The 24,236-nt window shown below is 52.1% G+C and overlaps 2 protein-coding genes across 3 annotated transcripts in view; one reads left to right on the forward strand and one right to left on the reverse strand.

Moving 5' to 3' along the window:
• Window positions 1-8,601, forward strand: part of LOC121145897 (histone H2A.V) — a 28,063-nt gene extending 19,462 nt beyond the window's left edge. For both annotated transcript variants that reach the window (XM_040965072.1, XM_040965071.1), the window contains 4 exons: window positions 1,705-1,782; window positions 4,778-4,891; window positions 7,569-7,698; window positions 8,280-8,601. In XM_040965072.1, the coding sequence (XP_040821006.1) occupies window positions 1,705-1,782; window positions 4,778-4,891; window positions 7,569-7,698; window positions 8,280-8,341 (384 nt within the window). In that variant the 3' untranslated portion in view covers window positions 8,342-8,601. The remainder of the gene's footprint in view (window positions 1-1,704; window positions 1,783-4,777; window positions 4,892-7,568; window positions 7,699-8,279) is intronic.
• A 2,703-nt stretch (window positions 8,602-11,304) lies between these two features.
• On the reverse strand, window positions 11,305-13,735 carry PPIA (peptidylprolyl isomerase A). Its single transcript, XM_040965070.1, has 5 exons — window positions 13,562-13,735; window positions 12,320-12,350; window positions 12,146-12,234; window positions 11,840-12,012; window positions 11,305-11,629 (listed from the first exon to the last, which is right to left on the reverse strand). The coding sequence occupies exons 1-5, from the start codon at window positions 13,697-13,699 to the stop codon at window positions 11,497-11,499; spliced, it is 564 nt and encodes a 187-aa protein (XP_040821004.1). The 5' UTR covers window positions 13,700-13,735; the 3' UTR covers window positions 11,305-11,496.
• Window positions 13,736-24,236: the final 10,501 nt, after the last annotated feature.

Genomic DNA, 24,236 nt, shown 5'->3' on the forward strand with positions numbered 1-24,236 from the left:
GTGATGATATGGGGGAACTCTGGGGCGGTAGCATGGGAAATCCCAAGGCCCTTGGAACTGTATCATAAAATGATTAAAAAAAAGAAGAAAAGTGGACATCTTTTTTGTGTATGTGATGAAATGTATATAGCCAAATATCTGTTTTAAACCTTTTGTTGAAGCGTAGCTCAGTGGTGGTCAGATGCTCACTTGGTGCGACTGTCACTGCTGTCCTGTGGACCTTGCTCACTTCCTGAGCTGCCCCCTCGGCCCCCTCGGTCCCCAGCAGCCGCAGGGCGCCCTTCCCTTTCGAGGCCTGACCGCCTGAGAACCTCTCAGGGGGGACACGCTGCTTGCCAGTCCCGAGTGCTCATTCCATTTGTTGCACGTGACAGTTGTTCTTATTTCCTTGTTTTGTTTGTTTGTTTTTAAGTTATTTATTTTTGTTGGAAAGGCAGATAAATAGGAGAACCAGAGAGGAAGATCTTGTGTCCACTGATTCATTCCCCAAGTGGCCACAGCGGCTAGAACTGAGCTGATCCCGAAGCCAGGAGTCTCTTCTGGGTCTCCCATACAGGAACAGGGTCCCACGGCTTTGGCCGTCCTCCACTGCTTTCCCAGGCCACAAGCAGGGAGCTGAATGGGAAGTGGAGCTGCCGGGACCAGAACCGGCGCTCCTATGGGATCCCAGCGTTCAAGGCGAGGACTTCAGCCATTAGGCTGCTGTGCTTGGCCCTCATCTTGCAGTTTTGTGATTTTAACAGAGTGGCCGAGAGGAGCACTTTCCACCCTCTGGTTCACTGCCACTTCGGGAGCAGTGCAGGCTGCCCCAGACTGACGCAAGCAGCTGGGCACACACTCCTGGCCTTGGAGGTGGGCACCAACTCAAATACTAGAGGCATTTCCACTGTTTTCCCGGAAATATCAGCAGGAAGCTAGGCGAGAAGTGAACTGGCTCAGCTGTCTGAGTAGTGGGCAGTGGCTGAAACTGCTGTGCCACAGTGCCAGACTCAGAATTTCTTTGTAAAACTATTCCATTATAAGTATGTATCTCATTTTACTTACCCATTCATCCAACAGTGGATTGATTCTGCTTTTGTCCCTCATGAACGATGCTTGGGTGGAACGTGGGTATACAAATAACTTGCTTTTTAGTTGGCATGTACCTAGAAGTGGAATTACTGGATCATATGAGAGGTGTTTAATTTTTGCAGGATTTTTTATTCGTCCCAAGACAGCTAACTTCTGAATTTTTGTGTGCAAACAAAACATGTTATGTTTACTTTTTAAGAAATCATTTAGGGTCCAAGGTGGTAGTCTAGCAGATAAAGTCCTCGCTTTGCATGCACCTTGATCCCATATGGGCGCCAGTTCTAATCCCAGCAGCCCTGCTGCCCTTCCAGCTCCCTGCTTGTGGCCTGGGAAAGCAGTCGAGGACGGCCCAAAGCCTTGGGACCCTGCGCCCATGTGGGAGACCCGAAAGAGGCTCCTGGCTCCGGATTTGCACAGCTCCAGCCATTTTGCCTTTGGGGAGTGAATCTACCGTCGGAAGATCTTCCTGTCTCTCTTCTCCTCTGTATATCTGACTTCCCAATAAAAAGTTTTAGAAGAAATTACGCAATATACAAAATCGGGCATGAAATTATATTGACTTGCACATTGTTCAGTGTGAAAGGCCAGGGGCTTTCATCTTACACAGATTTCCCGTTTTCAATTTTTGCGCAGGCTGGAGGCAAAGCTGGCAAGGACAGCGGGAAGGCCAAGGCCAAGGCGGTGTCGCGCTCCCAGAGAGCCGGGCTGCAGGTAAAGGCTCAGTGCGCCATGTCCGTTACAGTGATCTGATTCACTGCTGCAGGGGAGGTTCCAGTGCGGAAAGTCGGCTTCCTTAGTGGAGACTTCAGTGTGTTCTCTCCTGAATAAAAACAAGTTGTAGAAGGTCTTGATGAAGTTGTAACTGTATTTTGTTTAAATGTTAAGAATATAATTGTATGCCAGGTCCTTTCTGATTGTGTCACATTCCGGGAGTGTGGTGTGGCTCTTCCTTGGCAAGGTGTCTGGCGGGACACTGACTCTCAGGATGAGCTGGAATTTGAGGAGACGGTGATGAACTCCCCAGCACACCTCTGCATGAACTTCCCTGAGGCCCTTCTTCCTTGAACAGTGTCATCTATTCAGAACCACTAAATATTTTTATAATTCATATATTGAAACCATTGCAACTTTATCTCACACCCTCAGAATATTCTGGATTAGTAAACATTACTCCTACATTATAGAAGAAGCAGTCTTTTTTCTAAGATTGATTTATTTATTTTAACTAAAAGATTGACAAAGATCTTTTTACAGAGCCTGGCATCTTAGCCTTGCAGCTAAAGTCCTCCCCTTGAACGTGCTGGGATCCCATATGGGTGCTGGTTTTAATCCCGGCAGCCCAGCTTCCCATCCAGCTCCCTGCTTGTGGCCTGGGAAAGCAATGGAGGATGGTCCAAAGCCTTGGGTCCCTGCACTCATGTGAGAGACTCAAAGGAGGCTTCGGACTCCTGGCTTCGGATTGACTCAACTCCTGCCATTGCGACCTCTTGGGGAATGAATCATCAATGGAAGATCTTCCTCTCTGTTTCTCCTCCTCTCTATATCTGACTTTCCAATGAATATAAATAAATCTTTAAAAAAAAAATCTTCCATCTGCTGCTTCATTCCCCAAGGGGCTACAAGGACTGGAGCTGAGCCAATCAGGAGCCAGGAGCTTGATGTGCCATGCAGGTGCAGGGTCCCTTGGCTTTGAGCCATCCTCTGCTGCTTTCCCAGGCCACCAAACAGGGAGCTGGATGGAAAATGGAGCAACCTGGACGTGTTCTGGCACCCATATGGAATCCTGGCATTTGTAAGGTGAGGATTTAGGCACTGAGCTATTGCTCCAGGCTCTGCGTTCTTAGGGAATCATGTAAGTGTATTAGACACATACTGAAATGGAGTTTATTACAGTTCCCAGGAGAGTAGGTTGGATGGAAAGGACTAGAAAGTACATGCCAACAGTGACCAGGCCAAAGTCAAAGGCTTCTCTGCTGCAGCGACTGGGAGACGGGAGTTTACCATCACTTGGCCCTTCTGTTATGTGTGAAAGACTTATTTACTTGAAAGGCAGAGTTGTAGAGAGATGGAGCAAGAGTGAAAAGACTGACCTCCCAAGTGCTGGTCCAGTCCCCAGTGATCATGCTGCCAGGGCTGAGCCAGACTGAGCCAGGAACTTCCTGCATGTCTCCCGTGGGTGGCAGGCACCCCAGCATTCGGGCCCTTCTTCCCTTGCTTCCTCAGATACGTTAGCAAGGAGGCGGATCAGAAATAGAACTGCCCAGACTTGAAGCAACACCTGTATGGACTGTTCATGCGACAGTCAGTGGCCTGAGAGCTTTTGCTCAATGCTGTTCCCTAAAGTAGCCTTTTTGCTACACCTGACTGCTGTACTCTTGCAGCAGCCAAGGATATTTTTATTGATTTTGACAATAAACACATTTCTGAAGCTTAAGAAGAAATGTTTCTGAGATCCTGCTATATGTGACAGCTTACCGCATTCAGAATCCACTCTTAAGACGCTTATAATCAGGGCCAGGCACCGTGGCATAGCTGCTGAAGTCCGCACCCTGAATACCGCGGGATCCCTTATGGGTGCTGGTTCTAATCCCGGCAGCCCTGCTTCCCATCCAGCTCCCTGCTTGTGGCTTGGGAGGGCAGTGAAGAACCGCCCAAAGCCTTGAGAAACCTGTACCCACATGGGAGACCCAGAAGAAGCTCATGGCTCTTGGCTTCAGATCGGCGCAGTACCAGCCATTGTGGTCACTTAGGGAGTGAATCATCAGATGAAAGATCTTCCTCTCTGTCTCTATATCTGACTTTGCAATAAAAATAAAATCTTGGGCTGGAAAATGATGACCAGGAAGTACGGGACTTAAGATATGCTTTTAAATTTTGTCTTCAGAAAGGAAGTACTAAACTGTAACTAGAAGTAGTCATCATGAGTGTGCTGAGAAGCTTGATGTTCCGTCTGCAGAGGACAGTGGGCCTTCCAGGGAGCTTGAGCTGCTGCGGTGACAGCGCTGCGAGCAAGGCGCACAGCCCCAGCACAGCAAGGAGCACAGCCCCAGCACAGCAAGGAGCACTCTCCCCAGATGGGAGAGCTGGGCCCTTTGGAAGCAAAAACATGCAAGGTGGAAGGGCCCAGTGAGAGAAGAGTGAACAGGTCAGCTCAACTGAGCGAAAGACAGGGAGGCTGGCGGCCTCTGGCAGGTGGCCGGCGGCATGGCGCTTGGGCCGTGCTGAGTGTGCACTGGGCAGCAGTGCGGTGCAGCTTCTCTGTCCTGTGGAAGTTAACTATTTGGAGCCAGTTTCCAGGGCATACACACAGACTCTGGAAACTGTTACTTTGCAAATGGATTTTAGAATGTTCTGCTCTAAAATAAACTCATCTTTTAAAGGTTTATCTACTTTACTTAAAAGTCAGTTACAGAGAGAGAGCGAAGCAGAGATCTCTCATCTACTGGTTCGCTCTGCAAATTGCTACAGCAACCAGAGTGGGCCAGGCCAAAGCCAGGAGTCAGGAGCTTCTTTTCCATCTGCCAGGTGGGCGCAGGAGCGCGAGGCTCTAGGCCATCTTCTGCTGGAGCTGGATTGGAGTGAACCAGCCAGGACTAGAACTGGCACCCACAGGGTTGTTGGGGCTCATGAAGTTAGCTTGCTGTGTTCGCAGGCCTGCTGTTGTTCAGCCTTAGGTACTGTCTTCTCACCGAGCCCTCTCTTTCAGTTTCCTGTGGGCCGCATCCACAGACACTTGAAGACTCGCACCACAAGCCACGGGCGGGTTGGCGCCACAGCGGCCGTGTACAGCGCGGCTATCCTGGAGTACCTCACGGCTGAGGTGTGTGGGGGCTGTCTGCGGGTGGGAGCTCGCACGGTGCTGTGCACTCGGTGGCCGTCGGACCTGTCACACACACAGCATGTTCTTTGGCTTGTACTGAAGAGCAGGTTTACGTGCTATCTTATCAGCCCAGCACCCAGGGGAGTAGCAAGAAGAACCTTGGTGTACTCGTTTGTAAGGTTAAGCGAGCATATTAGCAAAGCAGTATCCCACTTCTAATGTGAACTGATTATCAATAGGCAAGATTTTTGAAGTTAACAAAACCTCCCAAAACAAACAAAAAACATGAAGCAAAACAAAACCTCCTGTTATTTTAAGGATTGCTGATATGTAAAACTCATAGATATACTGTGATATTAAAGTGATATATAAAGTGTGGCAGTACATGCTGCAGTGACATTTCAGAAAGATGGGCTCCCTGAGCAGGCCTTGTAGCAGCCTTGGTCTGTCCCTGTTCCTCCTCAGGAAGGCCAGTGCTGCAGGCTGGGGAGCAGTGCTGAGCGCCGGGCTGCCCGCAGTGTAGCTGAAGCAGAGGCAGGTGCTTCAGCTGGAACGATGTGGTTTGCACCGAGGCTGAGAGGTGTGGGTGTTTGTCAGCTCTCGTTGCTGTCATTTCCGTAACCTCACCAAGTTATCAAGTCTTGTTGGAAATTTAACAGTAATTACAGTACTTTAGACTTGCTGTGTCATGAGGAAGATGTGTGTATGCATTGTAGTTCTACTTGAGAAGCTTTTCTTCCTAGTGTTACAGTCTTTAATCTGTTTAGCTGCAAACTATTTAGAAAGTTACATAGTTTGGAGGCCGTTGTTACAGTGTGGTGGGGTAAACTGCAGTCTGCAGTGCTAGCTTTCCATGTGCGCAGCAGTTAAAGAGTCCTGGCTGCTTCACTTCCAACGCAGTCAGTCCCCAACTGATGTTCCCCGGGAACGTCAGGACAGATGGCCCCAACACGTGGGAGACCCAGATGTTGCTCTAGGCGCTTAGCTCCAGCCTGGCCCAGCCCTAGCTGTTGCGACCATGTAGAGTGTAAACAGATAGAAGGTCTCTTATTCATGCTCCTTTTCAAATTGTTTCAATTTTAGTATAGGTGTGCCGAAACACAAATCTTTAAAAAAAAAAATACTGCTCTAATTAAATGATTTCTTCTAGAGGAACTTATGTATTACTCCAGCAAAGGCTTTGGATAGGTAGATAGATATATAGGTTGTTATTTTTATTGGAAAGGCAAATTTGTAGAAAGCAAGATCTTTCATCCACTGGTTCACTACCCACACAACCAAAGGGCTGATGCCGTGCTGATCTGAAGCTAGGAGCTCTTCCGGGTCTCCCACACAGATGCAGGGTCCCAAGGACTTGGGCCATCCTCTACTGCTTTCCCAGGCCAAAAGCAGGGAGCTGGCTGGAAAGTGGAGCAGCCGGGACCTGAACCAGTGCCCGCATGGGATGCCAGCACTTGAAGGTATAAGATTAGCCAGTTGGGCCATTGTGCTGAACCCAAAGGTTAATAATTTTAAAATGCAGTTTTGTACCTAAGGCTCTGAACTGTCTCATGTTGAAAATGTCCGTTATTAGGCTTCTGGCTTATTGCCTGTGGATTTACAGGGCCCATGATGTCACAGAGTAAGTGCTTTTCAGGGGCAGCATTCACTTGCAGTGGACACCTGTGTCCCATGTCTGTATGTATATCTGTGGCCTTTCCCAACTCTGGCTCGTGGCTTATGGGGATGACAGGGGTGCCTCAAGCACCTGGGTTTCTGAGTTCCCAGCCACTGGGGACAGCTGGGGCAGCTGGGGGCAGCTGGGGCAGCTGGGGCAAGCACCAGCACACAGGAGCTGCCTGGCTTTCTATTTCTGTGCCCCTCCGTTTTTAAAAAAGAAGTAAGGACTTTTCTACAAATATTAATAAATAAATTCTAATCACTAAGGGAAATAGACTACAAAATAGACTGTCCGGAATATTAAGCAACATCCCTTGGTCACCACCCCCAACTCACACATTCCACATCCGAGTTCCTGTTTCAAGCGCCTGCTCCTCTGGCAAGTGAGTTCCTGCCCCCAAGGAGGAGGCCTGGAGTAAGTCCTGGCCCATGGCAATAAAAAGAAAGCATTTTTAAAATATAAATATATGGTTTTTTCTTCATTTAAGATCTTGGCTGAAGGATACTATTCCAAGATGTGTGTATTGATTTGGATGTTAAAGAGAAAGAAGAGAGATCTTTGACCTTCTGATTACTTGCCTGAGCAGAGCCAGGCTGAAATGAGGCCCTTGGAACTTGCCATCCATCTCACATGGATGACAGAGCCCCAAGGACTTGCACATTTTCCATCTCTTCCCGGATTATCAGGGAACTAGATCAGACAGAAATGAAGCAGCCAGGAGTGGAACCTGTGTTCAGATGACACACTGGCTTTGCAGATGACACAGTAACTTGCCATACCACACTGCTGGCCCAGGATTGGAGTGAAGTTTCTCTTTGTTGCAGATAATCAAAAGGAGGGCAAATTAGAGAATGAGAATGATAAAAAGCATTACATAGAAATATAAGGGAAAGAGATGGGTTTGTATTCATCATTTGTGTTACACTTACAGCAAGCATAGTGGTCTGACTAATGGGTCCTTTAGCTGCAGCACACCGTTAGCTCCCGTCTGACGTGTGAACCCCTGGGTGCTTGTAGGTGCTGGAGCTGGCAGGCAATGCGTCCAAGGACCTCAAGGTGAAGCGCATCACGCCGCGTCACTTGCAGCTCGCCATCCGTGGTGATGAGGAGTTGGATTCTCTCATCAAGGCGACCATAGCTGGGGGTGGTATGTACTAAAGCCAGTGTTGTATTGGTCTTTCTAACTAGTGCATCATTAGAGCATTGAGCCAGTGCATTCGCTTAACTAAAAATAAGTTCCTTCATCCTGTGAAGTCTACTACAGTTACTCATCTGTTCATAATAATCTGATATTCTCTTCTAGGCATATAATGCTGTGGTTTTCTTTTTATTTTAGCCATTTTTGTCTAATTTTTAATGTGCTAGTTAAACCTGATGTTTAAAATATTCCCCATCGCTTTTAAATTATGTTTAAAAAAATGATCTTAAGAAATCGTTTAACACGAGATCCTTGAGAGGGATGAGATCGTTGAAGCAGGTCAGTGAAGGTGAGCGTGAGGTGGTGGCCCCGCCCGCTCCGGAGCCCTGTTGCTCCCCAAGATGCAGAGCGTCATCTGGTTGCTCACAGGTAGAGGGCAGCCCTGGCAGGCACTTCGCGTGGGGCCACGCCTGGAAAGGTGCTGGGGCGGTTCTCATTCTTTATAACATTATTTTTATTTGAGTCACCGACTATTAAGACACAGCTAATTAGGGCTTTTCTAGTTATAACTTTCTAAACTTTTATTTCAGGTGTGATCCCGCACATCCACAAGTCTCTGATTGGAAAGAAAGGACAGCAGAAAACCGCTTAGGGGGCGTTCTCACCCAGCCCCCCCACCTGCCACTGTACTGTAACTGGGACAGAAGAAATAATGGGGATATGTGGGATTTTTAAAAACAGTTCATGGAAAAGCCTAGACAATTACTGTAGACATGATAAAAGAAACCTTTGTATGTTCTCCGACTGAGAAGTTTGATAAAAGTACCTTTTCATGTGGTGACAGTTGTGTTGATTGGCTAGGTTTGCCTTTTATACAAAAATAGAACTGATAAACCGTTTTTTAAAAAATGATTTGTCTCAAAATTGTTCTGTTAATGAAGAGTTGGGAACTGTCCTCGAATTTTGAAACTTTTAAATCCTCATCTTCTGAATTCAGAGTAATCTTAAAAATCTTAAAATTTGGGGCTGCATGCCGTGCCTAGTGGCTAAAGTCCTCATCTTGAGCATGCCGGCTCCCATATGGGCGCCGGTTCTAATCCCAGCAGCTCTACTTCCCATCCAGATCCCTGCTTGTGGCCTGGGAGAGCAGCAGAGGATGGCCCAAAGCCTTGGGACCCTGCACCCGTGTGGGAGACATGGAAGAAGCTCCTGGCTTCAGATTGGCTCAGCTCCAGCCATTGCAGCCACTTGGGGAGTGAGCCAGCGGATGGAAGATCTTCCTCTCTGTCTCTCCTCCTCTCTGTATATCTGCCTTTCCAATAAAAAAATAATAAATCTTTTTTTAAAAATCTTAAAATTTGAAACATAGCTTTGATACCTTAAGATATTAAGTCTTAGATGATATTGGTTTGTAGCATATACCATGATATACTCCATAGGCCTGCTTTTTTTTTTTCTTAAAAATTTATTTATTTTTATTGGAAAGGCAGATATACAGAGAGGAAGATCTTCAGTCCAAGGGGTCATTCCCCAAGCGGCACAAAGCTGCAGCTGTACCTGACACCATCGCGGGAGCGCTCCTCTGTACCTCCATGTTCCTCAGCACAGACCCCGTCCAGGGTTACTCTAAAAAGCAAGTAAGCCAGTTGAGTTATTTTCCTTCTGCTGCCCCTTCCCCCAGGGCACTCCGGCCGCCATCACATCAGATGTGACACTGACCCAGATCACTGTTGGGCAGGGCAGGTGGGAGCTCAAAGGAACGTGCACAGCCCTGGTTTGTCTCCCCTTGTAGGAAGAATTTGAGGATAAAGGGGCACAGCCTCAAACCCCTGTGCACCCCAAAGCACGGGAGGCATTGAGCACAGCAGCTTGGACATCTCCAGCCTCTTCCTGCATGCTCAAGTACCTGGCAGCTGCACAGGGTCCGACTTCAGCCTGGCAGGCAAAGGCTGGTCCCAGCATTCTGGGGAGTGGGCAGGTGATGGGCCAGCCCTTTTCTTCATCTGCCCTTCAGTTCTCTTAGAAACCAAGACATAGTGCAAGTCATGTCTCAGGTGTCCTGAATTAGAAAGTAAAATACTTTTCTAGGTTACAAAGAATCGTTGCCCAGCTCTGCTCCCTCACGTGATTGCCCAAAGTCAGTTCTCTTCCCAGATATGCTCCGGAGTCATACCTATTTTAAGTGCATAATTCAGCTAGCAATTATGTAAACCTATTATGAAATAAGCATGAAAAAATTATTTCTATAAAAAGCCAGTTTGGAAAGATTAACACAAATCACTCTTAAAAACTTACTGAAGCAGCTAAAAAAGTCTAGAGCAAAGTACGAAGTTTATAAGGTTCCACATTGAGGATCACCAACAGCAATGGACAGGCCGAACAGGCTTTATTTAGGCTTTTGCTGGGACACTGTAGTGGGACAAGCCGAGCAGTTACTTCTGACACTTTTGCCTTCGATTCTCCAATCCAAATACAAACTATGCACCCTTCGGCATTCGCATTGCGAAGCAGCCTAGTGGCCAATGGCTGCATCCCTGCCGCCCATTAAGGGAAGAGGCCTTAATGGAGTTTTGGGTGCCCACAGCATCAGGAACCTGGACTTTCAGACTCCTCTTATTTGGAAGGCAAGTTAGAGCCCAAGTGGCCGTGATGGCAGGAGCTGGGCTCATCTGAAGCCAGGAGCCAGGCACTGCTCTCTCAACGCCACCAAGCAAGGAGTCTGGTCAGAAATGGAGCAGTGACACCAAAGATGTCCATTCTGTGTGGTTAAAGTCCTTGCCTTGCACATGCTGGGATCCACACAGGCCCCACCTCCCATCCAGCTCCCTGCTTGTGGCCTGGGAAAGCTTTGGGACCCTGCACCTGCATGGGAGGTCTGGAAGCAGCTCATTACACAGGTAAAGTCCTCCCCTTGAATGCATGGGATCCCATATGGGAACCAGTTCTAATTCTTGCTTGTGGCCTGGGAAAGCAATGGAATACACAGCCCAAAGCCTTGGGAGACCTGGAGGTGGCTCCAGGATTTGACACAGCTCTGGCCAAACGAATTATCCAACAGATCTTCCTCTCTCTGTTCTGTATGTCCGACTTTGCAATAAAGTAAATCTTAAAGAAATGAAAAGGCACATGACTTGGACAAGGCCTAGCCTAGTTCCTCCAAGATCGTTAATAATAGTGGTTGAAGTCCTCACCTTGAACGTGCCAGGATCCCATATGGACACTGGTTCTAATCACAGCAGCCCTGCTTCCCACCTAGGTCCCTGCTTGTGGCCTGGGAAAGTATTGAGAATAGCCCAAAGCTTTGGGGCCCTGCACTCCTGTGGGAGAGCCAGAGGAAGCTCCCGATTCCAGCCGTTGTGGCAGCTTGGGGAGTGAACATCAGCCTAGAGCTTCCTTTCTATATCTGCCTTTCCAATAGAAATAAATCTTAAAAAATACTGAAATTGACCCAACAATTAGGTACCCCAAATAGGAACTTTCCATCAGTATTTGACACTGGTAGAACCTGGCTAAAGTCTAATTCAGGCCCCCTCTTAATTCCCCACTATTCCACTCTGCCTGCATCGGGACACTCAGGCTCGGGAAATAAAAAAACTAAGCACCGAGTCAGACAACTTGTCATTTACGGTTTTATTTCATAATCATAACTTTAACTCTGCAATCCTGCTAGACGTGGAAGGGCAGTAAGGAACACAGGGAACCCCAACAACTGCAGGGAGCGCAGCATGGGATGTCAGCACTTGGGATGGAAGGGTGCTCTCCTGAGGCGCAGGAGGGATGGTCTGGTGATGAGAAACAGGTGGTGGATTAGAGCTGTCCACAGTTGGCAATGGTCACCTTCTTGCTGGTCTTGCCATTCTCAGACCCAAAGTTCTCCATGGCCTCCACAATACTCATGCCCTCCTTCACTCTGCCGAAGACCACATGTTTGCCATCCAACCTGGAAACAAGAAAAATCACTGCTGTCTAGCATTGCAGTTCAGCTTGCATTTTACTCAAACATCAAACAATGACCTACAAATACCCAATACATAACAAGAGAATGGGAGCAGCTTGTAAGCCTGTGTGAAATGTTTTGGCTTCCAGAAGGAAGTTGCAGTGACCAGTACCGTTTTGGTCTTTCAGCCTCCTCTCCTCAGCCCTCCCTTACCATTCGGTCTTGGCAGTGCAGATGAAAAACTGCGAACCGTTCGTGTTGGGCCCAGCGTTGGCCATGGACAAGATGCCAGGCCCTGTATGCTTCAGGATGAAGTTTTCATCATCGAATTTCTCGCCATAGATGGACTTGCCACCAGTGCCATTATGGCGTGTGAAGTCGCCACCCTGTAAAACAGGACAGGAGCCTGTCATTTGGCCGCACAATCGGAAACTGCAGCCGGAAGGCGCGACTTTGCATTTGACATACTCTGATCCATCTTGGGGCGTAACTTCAATTCAGAATCAGTCCACGTCATACCTGGCACATGAACCCTGGAATAATCCTGTGGAAGCAGGAACCCTTGTAACCAAATCCTTTCTCTCCAGTGCTCAGCGCACGAAAGTTTTCTGTTAAAAAAAAAAAAGACACATGTATAAATATAAAAACACGTTAAAATCATACTAACATGTCCAATTTAGAAAGTAAACCAACCTGCAGTCTTTGGGACTTTGTCTGCAAACAGCTGTAAGACAAAAAATGACAATCAGCACCTGCACCCAAGCCTCGGGCTTTTCCACCCTAACCAGGGAGCCAGCAGCTGGCCAGCACAGGCCAGGGCCAGGCAGGGCTTCTGCTTTCTCAAATGCTTATCCCCATTAAACGACAAATTCTCATAGGAATAACACGAGCTGAGGTCAGGGGTCATAGGGGTGTCTTGCTCAGTCACTGGAAATGAAAACGCCATTCCCTCCAATCCGCTAACAGCTCCATGAGCGTAAAATACCACAGGAAAAGACGGCTGTTCAAAGTCGCATGGAATATTCCAGAGATGTGACCAAGTCAACTATTAATACCTGCTGCCTTTCTAGGAATTGTAAATTTGCTTTTAACTATGTGCGGGGAATATGATCTCTCCCAGAGCTTTGCAACCTGCACTTCTGAGCTAGTTTCTCCCAGACCGTTAAGGCCCTCAGTCCTTCAAGGAGCGAGCCTGCCTGCCTGCCCAGCACCGAGCTCGGGCAGTACCCAGCCGCCAGCCTCCTAGAGGCACAAGGTGGCAGCGGATGCTCCCTGCTCTCCCGACAGAGCATGAGGGGAGGCTTCCATTTCTGCAATAGCCTGAAATCTCGCCACTGGTGGCCGCACCACGAGGGCCCACACCCATCAGCTGAGGAATGGTCGAGGACTGCACCCTTTTCGAGACCCGCCAGTGGTGGGGACGCTCTGCTGCAATTACTGACTCGCCTTTAAATGCCCAATTAGCACCCTCTAAATTAACGAGGTGCCCATCGCCATCGGCCAGCCCCGCGGGACGCTCGCGAGCGCCGCCGCAGCCCGAGCCCGGGGCGCCTTTCCGCCGGCGCCGGGTCGCCCGGGGAAGCGCCGCGGCCGAGGCACTCGAGGCCCGATCGGCCGCCGCGCGCAGGGCGGAGCCCACCGGGCGGCGGGGCGCGCCGAGGGCCGAGCACGTGCGCCGGGCAGGGCGCGGCCACGTGGAGCGGCGGGCGGGGGCGGCGCCCCTCCCCCGCCCCGCCCGCCTTTGTCCCCCGCCTCGCCGGCCTCCTCCGGCTGCTCGCCCGCCTCCCAAAATGGCCCCTCGTCAGGAAATGGCGGCAGCAGCGCCGCCACCCGCCCTCCCTCCCCGCCTCGGGAGGGTCGGCTCGGGCCCGCGGGGCGCCACCGAGCCCGGTCCGGGCCCCGGACCCCACCCCGGGGCTCTGCCGCCCGCCCGACCTCGAAGGAGACGCGGCCCAAAGGCTCGCCGTCGACGGCGATGTCGAAAAACACGGTGGGGTTGACCATGGCTGACGGCGAGCAGCGGCGGGAGACAACGGCGTCTGCAAAGCGGCACGAGCCGGGGCGCCCGACCATTATATAGAGGCCCTGGCCCCGCCTACAACCCGGTCGCGCGCCTCGGTCTGACCAGTTGCAACTGCGGCCCTATCGGAGTGACGGCGCCGCTGGCCTATGGGCGGGAGGCTGCCCTGGCGGCCGGGCAAGCGCTGCGCATGCGCCCCGACGCAGTGAGGCGAGTTCCCGCCCGCGGGCTCCAGCGCGGTGGCTGCGGCGTGGGGCGGCGGCGCAGGGCGGGGGTTGCGGGCGGCCGGCTGGCTGCAGGAGGCCATGGCGCGTGGACCCTCGAATCCTGCCCCCCATGAGACCCTTCTCTCCATTGCACAGAGGGGACAACTGAGGCGCGGGCGGCCTCAAGGTCGCGCGGCCAGTCAAGGTCGCGCAGGGTCCGCGCTCCCCGCCGGAACCGGCCATGTCTGGAAAGCGATGGCGAGGTGGCTTTTGAGCATCGCGGGTGGGTTCCAGGCTGTGAGTTGCTTGCCGAGCGCCCTGCTTTCCGCAGGGGCCTCGCCCCGTCGGCTGTCCCCGGGCAGCAGCCGTGGGAACGGGCGCCGGCAGGTCCCTGCCTGACGACCCGTACACGGCGCATCCCCGTCCTCTGGATTCCCATGTCCGCCATGGCCGCGCCTCTCGGGTCAGACGCGGGGAAAGATGAGCTGCGGGTGGACGTGAATTCCTTCAGGCCGTGACACCACTGATGCTTTTTATCAGTAGCCACCCGTGTGCCTTGAGTAGAGAAACCTTAACAAGGGAATTTGTGTGTCTGGCTGCACTAGTCATGGCTAAAATTCAGGTCTGGGCAAAGCCAGGGTGGGGCCAGGGGAGATGCTAGGAAATGTTCATGTGCAGATAAAGCCCTGGATCTGGCTTCTTGCTGTCAGACGGGGTGGCTTCCCAGTCACGCACAAACACAGAGCATCCCTATGCTACAGACGGAAGAGCAAGGCCAGGTTCTGAAAACTTGTTTGTTTTCTTTTTGCAGGCCAGTTTCTTTCTGCTTGACATTTAGAGCAGGTGGGAACCCCTTGACAGAGATCAACGCATGTGGCTGAACGCCCAGCTCGCCTGCCTTGTGAGGTCTCTTCCTTTGCTGTATATTTGAGATTCCATCAGCGCAGGCTGTGTGTACCCAGCGATTGCTTGTTCAGGAAGGGGTAGCCAGTGTTGTGTGGGAACCCTTAGCTTAGGTACCACCGGTACAACTGAACGGCCTGACTCAAACATCAGTACACACAGACTCGGGAACCAGGGGCTGCCCAGGCTTTATTTGGTCAAAGCGGACCAGAAACATCCTACTGAGCTCAGCAGCTGCCCAGTCTGGCTCTGCAAGCCGCGAATCTGCACCTGTAGCTTTTGTTCTCATGGCATCTTGTAAAAACTGGTCTCACAGCAAGAGAGGGAGGAGCCTAGGGCGGGCGACACTGCAAATAGACCACCTGGGAGGGTGCAGCCTGCCCCCATGTCCTTACCCCAGGTGGCTGGAACATCCATTGCCAGGCTGATTCAAAGCTGGGGTCCTGGGCTGCTTCTGCAGGTGCCCGAGCACCTGGGCTGTTCACTGCTTTCCCAGGGACATCAGCAGGGAGCTAGGTCAGAAGTGAGGCGGCTGGAATTCAAACTGAATCCAAATGGGATGTCAGCACTGAAGTCAGTTGGGTGTCCCCGCTGAGCACCTCTGCCCGCCAGCTTCTGCTCCCTATCCCTGTTAGCAAACCCGGGACCTGGGGAGCAGGTAGGCCTTGCAGTGCCCCAGGCTGCCCCACGTGGCGCTTGGCCCCTTCCTCACTCTGACTCTCCTGGCTCTTTGCTCCTGCTTCCCTCCCTTGAATGCTTTTCCTTCTTAACAGTGGCATGCGTTTCACCTCTGCTACGCATCTTCGTTCCCGCGAGATTGAGGATGGGAGACAGAGCGATCTCCATTCACTGTTTCGCTCCTCAGCTGGCCACGGCGACTGGGGCTGGTCCAGGCCAAAGGCAGAAACCCTGAGTCCCACCCAGGGCTCCCACGTGGGTCACAGGGACCCAAGCCTGCCTTCCGCTGCCTTCCTGGGAGCATTGACAGGCAACTAGATGGGAAATGGAGCAACCAGAACTCAGACCAGTGTGCCAAGATGGGATGCTAGCGTGACAAGCAGCAGCTAACCCGCCTGCATCATGAAGCTGGCCCCAGTTAGACATTTGATCCTGTTTTCCTTACTTAATACCCTCCACAACCAACCTGATAGTACTCCTATATGGGACGTTAGTGTCCCAAGCAGTAGATTAACCCATGGTGCCACAACGCCGGCCCCTGCTCTGTGTTGTGGCAAGTAGGTCCTTGGAGCAGCCAGGAAGGAAGGCTGCCCCCACCTCCCACTCTGATCCAGTAGCAGACACACTCTTGGGTGAAGGAACAGACTCCCAGAAGCTCCAGCCCCACCCCCCAGGTTGCTTGGGACCTGGCAGCATACTCCTCCTTGGCAGCCCTGACCCAGCTGTGTCTGAAGCCTGCCCTGTGTGGAGGGCCTTCTGAGACCTGGCCTCTGCCTTGTTAACCTCCCTTCTGCCTGGATCTCTGCACCTCCTCTTCCCAGGATTTCCTCCATCCTCCAGCCACCCTCTTCCTCCTCACAGTGAACTGGGGAGGGAGCAAGGGGTCACAACTCACACACCTCCCACCACCCCAAGATTGCAACAACTCTGAGACGCACACACTCACTGTGTGGCATTTAATTCCGTTCCTGCCATGGGATTCCTACTGTGTGGGAATGTGTGGAGGGGCGGGCCATCTGGGAGTGGCTGCTGGAGTCTTGGTCCCTCCACTTCTTGTGCAGCTAATGTGTCTGGGAAGGTACCAGCTAATGGCCTCAGTCCGAGGGGTACTGTCTGACTCCCGGCTTGGGCCAGGCTCAGCACCAGCTACTGCAGCAAGTTGTGCAAAACAAAAGCAGATGTTGCCTTTCAAATATTTTAAAGATTTTTAGTGAAAAGGCAAGATTTGCAGAGAAAAGGAGACAGAGAAAAAGAGCTTCCATCTGCTGCTTCACTCCCCAAGTGGCCGCAATGGCTGGAGCTGAGCCGATCCAAAGCTAGGAGCCTCTTCCAGGTCTCCCACGCAGATGCAGGGTCCCAAGACTTTAGGCCATCCTTTGCTGCTCTCCCAGGCCACATGCAGGGAGCTGGATGCTAACTGGAGCAGGCAGGACATAAACTGGCACTTGCAGGGGTAGGATTAGCCAGTTGGGCCATTGTGCTAGGCCTTCAAAATAAAAAATATTAAGATTTATGTATTTATTTATTTTTAAAGATTTATTTTGATTGGCAAGGCAGATATACAGAGAGGAAGATCTTCTGTCTGCTGGTTCTCCGCACGTAGCTGCAATATCCAGAGCTGAGCCAATCCGAAGCCAGGAGCTTCTCTCAGGTCTCCCAGGTGGGAGCAGGGTCCCAAGGCCTTGGACTGTCCCCGACTGCTTTACTAGGCCACAAGAAGCTCAGCTCCGGCCGTTGTGGACGCTTTGGGGAGTGAATCAAGGGAGGGAAGTTCTTCCTCTCTGTCTCTCCTCCCCTCTGTATATCTGACTTTACAATAAAAATAAATACATCTTAAAAAAAAAGAAGAAGAAATAAAGTAATGGGTGAGGCGGGCACAAGCTGTTTCAGGTGTCTCAATGTGTTGAAAGGGTTCCAATACACCGCACTTACAAAGAGCTTTCTGTGATGGAAGAGCTAAACTTGAAGCCTGCGGGAGGAAGAGGTCTTAACTTCGCAGCTTTAATTACAGGTGGCTCGCTAACTCCTAATAAAATACCCCCTGGAGAGTCCTTCTGCATAAAACGTGCCTCGGAGCACCGCACCGCCGGCGGCGCCCATCCTCGGGCGGAGCCGACTGCGGGCGCGCCGCAGGTTCAGCTTCAGGTTCCGCGCGGCAGACGGAAGGAAAGGCTGGGGAGCCGAGTGGGCGCCAGCCGACCCCGGCGGTCCAGGGCGTCCCGCCCGTCCCCGGAATCCGGGAGGAGCCGTCTGATTGGCCGCTAGGCTGCCCACATCCCCCGGGGCGCTGGCAGTGAAGAGGAATGCGGGAAGGAGTGGGGCGCGCGACTGCCGAGTGCCCGGAAGGGCTGCGTCCTCCCTACATCGCGGCTTCCTTCTCCCTCTGCCTGAGGAAGCCCGGCCAGTGCGGGCGCCGCACGGCCGCGTTGCCACCGGGCAGAGGCCGAGCGGCCAAGAGCTAGAGGCGCAGCTGATCCCGGCCCCCGCCCTGGACGCCGCAGCACCAGCTACATCCTCGACTTCTGAAAAAGTTCACAGGAGCACAAAGTGAAACAGTCCATTGTTTGAGGAGGAGCTAAAGTTTCTAATGTGTGTTTATTTTCAACTCAGAGCGAGGGAGAAATCAAACTTCCATCAACGGTCTCACTCCCCAAATGATGAGAAGAACACTAGGGGAAGCACCCACCTGGGCACCCCAGGTAGGGGCTTAGCAGGCTGTGCCACACACCTCGCACCTTTGCAGGCCAGTCGGATCAGCACCCATTTGCTTCCTTCCACATGGAAGCCGACATACTAAGTAATATCTAATTATTAAAACAAACGCCCTGGGCCCCACTCTGGCTTCCTGTTGCTGTGCTTGCACCGCTGTAAGGTGCTCAGGCACGCAGAGCACCCCACACTCACTTTCCTGAACCGAGGGTCTTTGGGGCTCATCCACGCTCCACAGAATCCCCTTGGTCTGCAGCTGGACACTGGCCCCTCCTGCACTCAGCAGCACCCACACTTCTGAGCTGTCACTGGAGGAAGCATTGGACAGGCAGAGAGCAACACGCTGATCTTGCATGTGCTGGTTTGCTCTCCAAAATGGCCACCTACCAGGGGCTGGGCTAGGCAGGAGCCAGGAGCCTGGAGCCGCGTCTGGCTCTCCCACGTAGGTGGCAGGGGCCCAATGACCTGGACCGGGTTCTCCAGCCTTCCTTCTGAGGCACATGAGCAGCAAGCTGGGTAGGAAGTGGAGCAGGCCAGAATCAAACCAGCACTGCTGTGGGATGCTGCTGTGCCACAGTGCAGGCCCCTCCCTTATCCATTTTTTAAAAACGGGACGCTTCGGCTTTTGCTTGTTGGTTTTAGGAGTCCTATGCAAATTCTGGTTACTAAGCCCTAGGGACTCATGGCTCCCAGTGGGCACACACTTAGGGCCAGCTGGAGTCTGAGACTAAGCCCAGAGAGAGCAGCCCTCTTCAGGGCAGGAAAAGGCTGTGTGTTGCAGGGAACCCAGGAAACTCCCAGGACACGTGCAACTGGCTGTCGTGGGTCCAGGTGACAGAAATGGGGGTGTCCCAGGGCCAGCAAGCTAACCCCCCTCCTGCAGACCAGCATTCCATATGGGTACCAGTTCATGTCCCAGCTCCCTTGTTCCCAATCCAGCTCCAAGCTAGTGGCCTGGGAAAGCAGTGGAGAATGGCCCAAGCCTCTGGGGCTCTGACAACGTAAGCGACCCATAGGAAGCTCCTGGCTCCTGGCTTCAGCCTGGCCCAGGCCTGGTGTTTAAAAACATCTGGTGGGGGCCTGGCATAGTGGCATAGCAGCTTAAGTTCTTGCCTTGCACGCTGGGATCCCGTATGGGCGTCAGTTCTAATTCGGACTGCCCGCTTCCCATCCAGCTTCCTGCTTGCAGCCTGGAAAAGCAGTAGAGGATGACCAAAGCCTTGGGATCCCGACCCATGTGGGAGACCCAGAAGAAGTTCCTGGCTCCTGGGTTTAGATCAGCTCAGTTCTGGCTATTGTGATCACTTGGGGAGTGAACCAGCCAATTGAAGATCTTTCCCTTTGTGTCTTCTCTCTATATCTGGCTTTCCAATAAAAATAAAATATCTTAAAAAACAAATAAATAAAAAATTTTAAAAAATGAAAACATCTGGCAAATGAAGCAGTGGGTGGAAGATCTCTGTGCCCTTTCTTTCTTCCTCTCTCTGTGTAACTCTTGCAAATATCCTTTTTTTTTTTTTTTCTCAGTACAGTAGATGATCATAGAAGAGTACATAAAGCAGTTCACTTTAGGATAACTATCAAAGGCTTGACATTCCGACAGACTCTTGAAGGAAAGGGGGTGGAGTTCCTAGGCCTTTGCCAGCTCAGGCTGTGGGAGGAAGGGTGAGGGGATGGGGAGCCCAGGTCCAGCTGTCAGCTCTGGGGCTGCAGTGGCCTCTCCTGCCACAGCAGGGGTTGAGGCCTTCCTGCCCATGCTCAGCTCAGGATGCCAACCCCCATCTCAGCTACAGGAGAAGGAGCCGAAGACAGAACCTTGACCCATCTCTACCATGCCCAGGATGCCCCTGGCTCACTGCTCAGCCTCCCGAACAACCAACTCCATGGCACAGCCCACTGCCTCTGCCCCTCTTGGTCCCTCCAGTCACACCCCATCCACAGCCTTCCTCTGGTGTCCCTCCTGAGCCCTCTCTCGATGGCACCCAGCAGCCCCTGCCTTGCTGGCCCCGGGCTGGTGGGAGGCAGTGGGAGATGACAGAAGGCAGGCCTCAGCAGGTGCAGAAGCCAGACTTAGAGCAGCCAGCACTCCTCCCCCACCGGCAGCTGCCATCTCATGTGGAGTCTTGGGGTGGGATTCAGCGGGGAGCAGGCCAGGCCTTGGGGATGCCTGGGGATGAACTGAAGGGTTGGAACCTGCTGGTTAATGATCCACCTCTGTCCTCCCTCAGCACTGGCTACTGTCTGCCACAGCCAAGGGCAGAGGGCAGCTGGGCCACAGTGACCACTGCTTCCTGGGACTCGGCTTCTAGCTCCACGCAGCAGAAGAGCATCCCACCCAAGCACCCTGGTGGAATGGGGACACAAGCCGGCAGCACCTCAGCTTGCAGCGCCTTGAGGGGTGCATGATGGGTGGTCTCTCAGGACATTTGAAGAGTTCTGTCAAATAAAAGGACTGGGAGGAGGAAGGGGCTAAGGCAGGCATTTCAAATGGGGCATTGGTTCAAGGCCCAGCTACTCCAATTCTGTTACAGCTCTCTGCTGATGCATCTGGGACAGCACAAGAGGTTGGCCCTAGTGCTTGGGCCTCTGCACCTAACATGGGAGACCTGGAAGACGCCTGTAACTCTTGACTTCGGACGGACTCAGCTTGGCTATTGCAGACATTTGGGGAGTGAAGCAGTAGATGGGAGATCTCTTACCCTGTCTTCTCTTTCTGTAATACAGTCCATCTTTCCAATAAAAATAAGTATTATTACAGGGCCTGGTATGATAGTGTAACGGCTAAAGTCCTCGCCTTGAATCGCAGGGATCCCATAGGGGCGCCAGTTCTAATCCCAGTGATCCCGGTTTCCGTCCAGCTCCCTGCTTGTGGCCTGGGAAAGCAGTCGAGGACGGCCCAAAGCCTTGGGACCCTGCACCCGTGTGGGAGACCCAGAGGAAGTTCCTGGATCCTGGCTTCGGATCGGCACAGCACCAGCTATTGTGCTCACTTGGGGAGTGAATCATTAGACAGAAGATCTTCCTCTCTGTCTCTCCTCCTCTCTGTATATCTGCCCTTCCAATAAAAATAAACCTCTTTAAAAGAAAAATGTATTATTTTATAAAAAGGTTGGAAGGCCCAGAACAACAGTTCACTGGCTAAATCCTCATCTTGCAAGTGTGAGGCTCCATTTTCAGAGCGCCTTTGGAAGGTGAGGGGTGGGAGCCGCCGGCACACAGAATGGACCCGTGCACCGCTTGGGGAACCTGGACTGGCGTTGCCCAGCCCTGGGTGTTCTAGACCTTAGTGACAGACTTTTCTGTCTCTGTTCCTCTTTTTTCTTTTGAAGATTTATTTATTTTTATTGGGAAGTCAGATATTCACAGAGAGACAGAGAGGAAGCTCTTTTGTCCAATGAGATGATTCACTCCCCAAGCGACTGCAACGGCCGGTGCTGTGCCAATCTGAAGCCAGGAGCCCAGATCCTCTTCCAGGTCTCCCACATGGGTGCAGGGTCCCAGAGGTTTGCGCCGTCCTCCACTGCCTTCCCAGGCCACAAGCAGAGAGCTGGGTGGGAAACAGGGCTGCCAGGATTAGAACTCCCAACCAGATGGGATCCTGGCGTGTTCAAGGCGAGGACTTTAGCCACTAGACCACCATGCAGAGCCCTCTCTTCCTCTTAAATAAATAGGAGCTGACACTGTGGCATAGTGAGTAAAGCCACTGCCTGTTGCACTGGTATCACACAGGGGTGCCAGTTTAAGTTCCAGCTGCTCCACTTTCAATCCAGCTCCCTCAGCAGAAAATGACCCAACTGCTTGAGCCCTGTGCCCAGGAGGGAGACGCAGAGGAAGCTCCATGGTGCTGGCTTCAGCCTGGCCAGTCCTGGTCATCGCTGCTTTTGGTGAAGTAACCAGTGGCTAGAAGGTCACGCTGGCTTTCTCTGTCCAACTCTGCCTTCCAAACCAATCAATATTAAACAAAAAAGTACAAATAATTTAAAAAAGAGACTTCAGAGTCATGCCAATCAATTGCAGTCAGCAACACAGGGCCACCCAACCTGGCCTGGTCACCACCACTGCTGGCTCAGCCCTCGGCCCAGCAGCTGGTCCCATTCGGCTAGGTTCCACAGCACGAATTCCAGCACATGGTAAAAGCTGTGAACGTGGCTGTCCACATGCAGGCAGGAATTTCACACTGAGCCATTGGGCCATGAACTCCGGCGCTGCCCTCTGGGCCAAGTCTCACATGATCTCACAGCCAGCCAGAAGGACAGCTGCGGGCAGAGGGCCGTGGCCACCCAGGCTTGTCACTCCTTTGTTGCCTTCTAATTTCTAGGACCTTGTCCCTACCTCCCAGTGCCTGGACAGCCTTGCATGTAGCCTCCTCAGCTGGCTCCCGTTGCCTGCAGCATCTCCAGTTAGAAGGAAGTGGCAGAATTGGAGGTCTCTCTCTGCTGACCCAGAACTGGAACTTGTGGCTTCCAAAGTGCAGTGTCAACAGGCAGTACACTTCACAATCAGCCACAGCCAACACAGGAACCCATGCGTTTTTGTTTGTTTGTTTGTTTGTTTTTTAGTATTATTTGGTTTTGGACCCAGCATCATAGCCTAGTGGCTAAATCCTCAACCTGCATGTGCCAGGATCTCATATAGGTGCCGGTTCATATTGTAGCTGCTCCACTTCCCATCCAGCTCCCTGCTTGTGACCTGGGAAAGCAGCAGAGGATGACCTAAAGTATTGGGACCCTGCACCTGCATGGGAGACCCTGAGGAGGTTCCTGGCTCCTGGCTTGGGATCGAGCTCAGGTACGGATGTTGCGGCCATTTGGGAAGTGAATCAGCAGATGGAGGATTTTTCTCTCTGTAGATCTGGCTTTCAAATAAAAATCTCTTTAAATAAAAATAATTTTTAAAAATTTATTTTATTTTTAATTGGAAAGGCAGATATACAGAGTGAAGGAGGTACAGAGAGGAACTTCTTCCAGACCTCCCATGTGAGTACGTGGTCCCCAGGCTCTGGGCCGTCCTCTACTGCTTTCACAGGCCACAAGCAGGGAGCTGGATGGGAAGTGGGGCAGCTGGGGTATGAACTGGCACCCTTATGGGATCCCAGCGGAGGTAAGGCAAGGATTTAATCGCTAGGCTATTGTGTTGGGTCCTACACATCCTTTTTAAAATTAAAGCAAAATGTTTCAGGAGCCAGTGTTGTGGCAGAGATTATGCCACTAGCTGCACACTGGTGCCCCACATCAGGGCAGTCCCAGCTGCTCTGCTCCCTGCCAATGTACCCTGGAAGCAGTAGAAGCTGCCCAAGTCCTTGGACTCCGTCACTTCCTGGAACATGCTCTGCTGCCTTCCCAGGCCTGCAGGAAGGTGGCTGGGCTGGAGCAGATGCAGGACAAGCAGCAGGCATCCCAGCGGCTCGCTGGCCCTGCCCCAGGGCCTGCCACTTGCTCACACAGGCACGCGCAGCCCCAGCTCTCAGGCTGTGCTGCGCAGTGTCCGTTTTGAGTCATCTCATTACCCGATTTCTCTTGTGACGTTGACCCTTTCATTGCTGAACAGTGTGTTAGCTGCCATGTACTTAGGAACTTTGTTCTTTTGTTACTATAAACTTCTGCTCTGCCTCCACTGCGACTGGTCAAGGTCCTGTGCAGGCTGCCTCTCACTGAGGCCACTGTGGGGTGCGGCGCATGGCCTGTCCTGGAGCGCTCACATGCACCCGACAGCAAGGCGCTCTGCGGCCAAGCAATGGCCTCCTAGGTCTCCAGAGCTTTGCCCAAGTCACGTGTCACGTGGAAACACGTGGCAGAGAAGGCCTAATAGAAGGAAAGCCCCATGGCCACTGCTCCCCTAACTAAAGCCTCTCCAGCCTCCCTCCTCACACCCATGGGAAGCTCCAGGCTGGGCTGAGCCCTGCTTTCCTCCATGGAAAGCCTCAACACACCAAATCTGGATTTGCACTTTGTGAATAATGTGCGTCTTGCTTGTGAGGGTGCCAGCCCCCCTGTGGCTCCAGGCGTCCTGTGTGGTCCCGTGATCCCTCCACCTGCACCCTGTGCTTGCGGCTTCCCTTTCTCTACCCTGACTTCCCCAGCTAGCCCCTCGCTCT

The sequence above is a fragment of the Ochotona curzoniae genome, unplaced genomic scaffold (genome assembly GCF_017591425.1).
Source record: "Ochotona curzoniae isolate NIBS_2020 unplaced genomic scaffold, NIBS_Ocur_1.0 scaffold_3835, whole genome shotgun sequence".
NCBI classification, from domain to species: Eukaryota; Metazoa; Chordata; class Mammalia; order Lagomorpha; family Ochotonidae; genus Ochotona; species Ochotona curzoniae.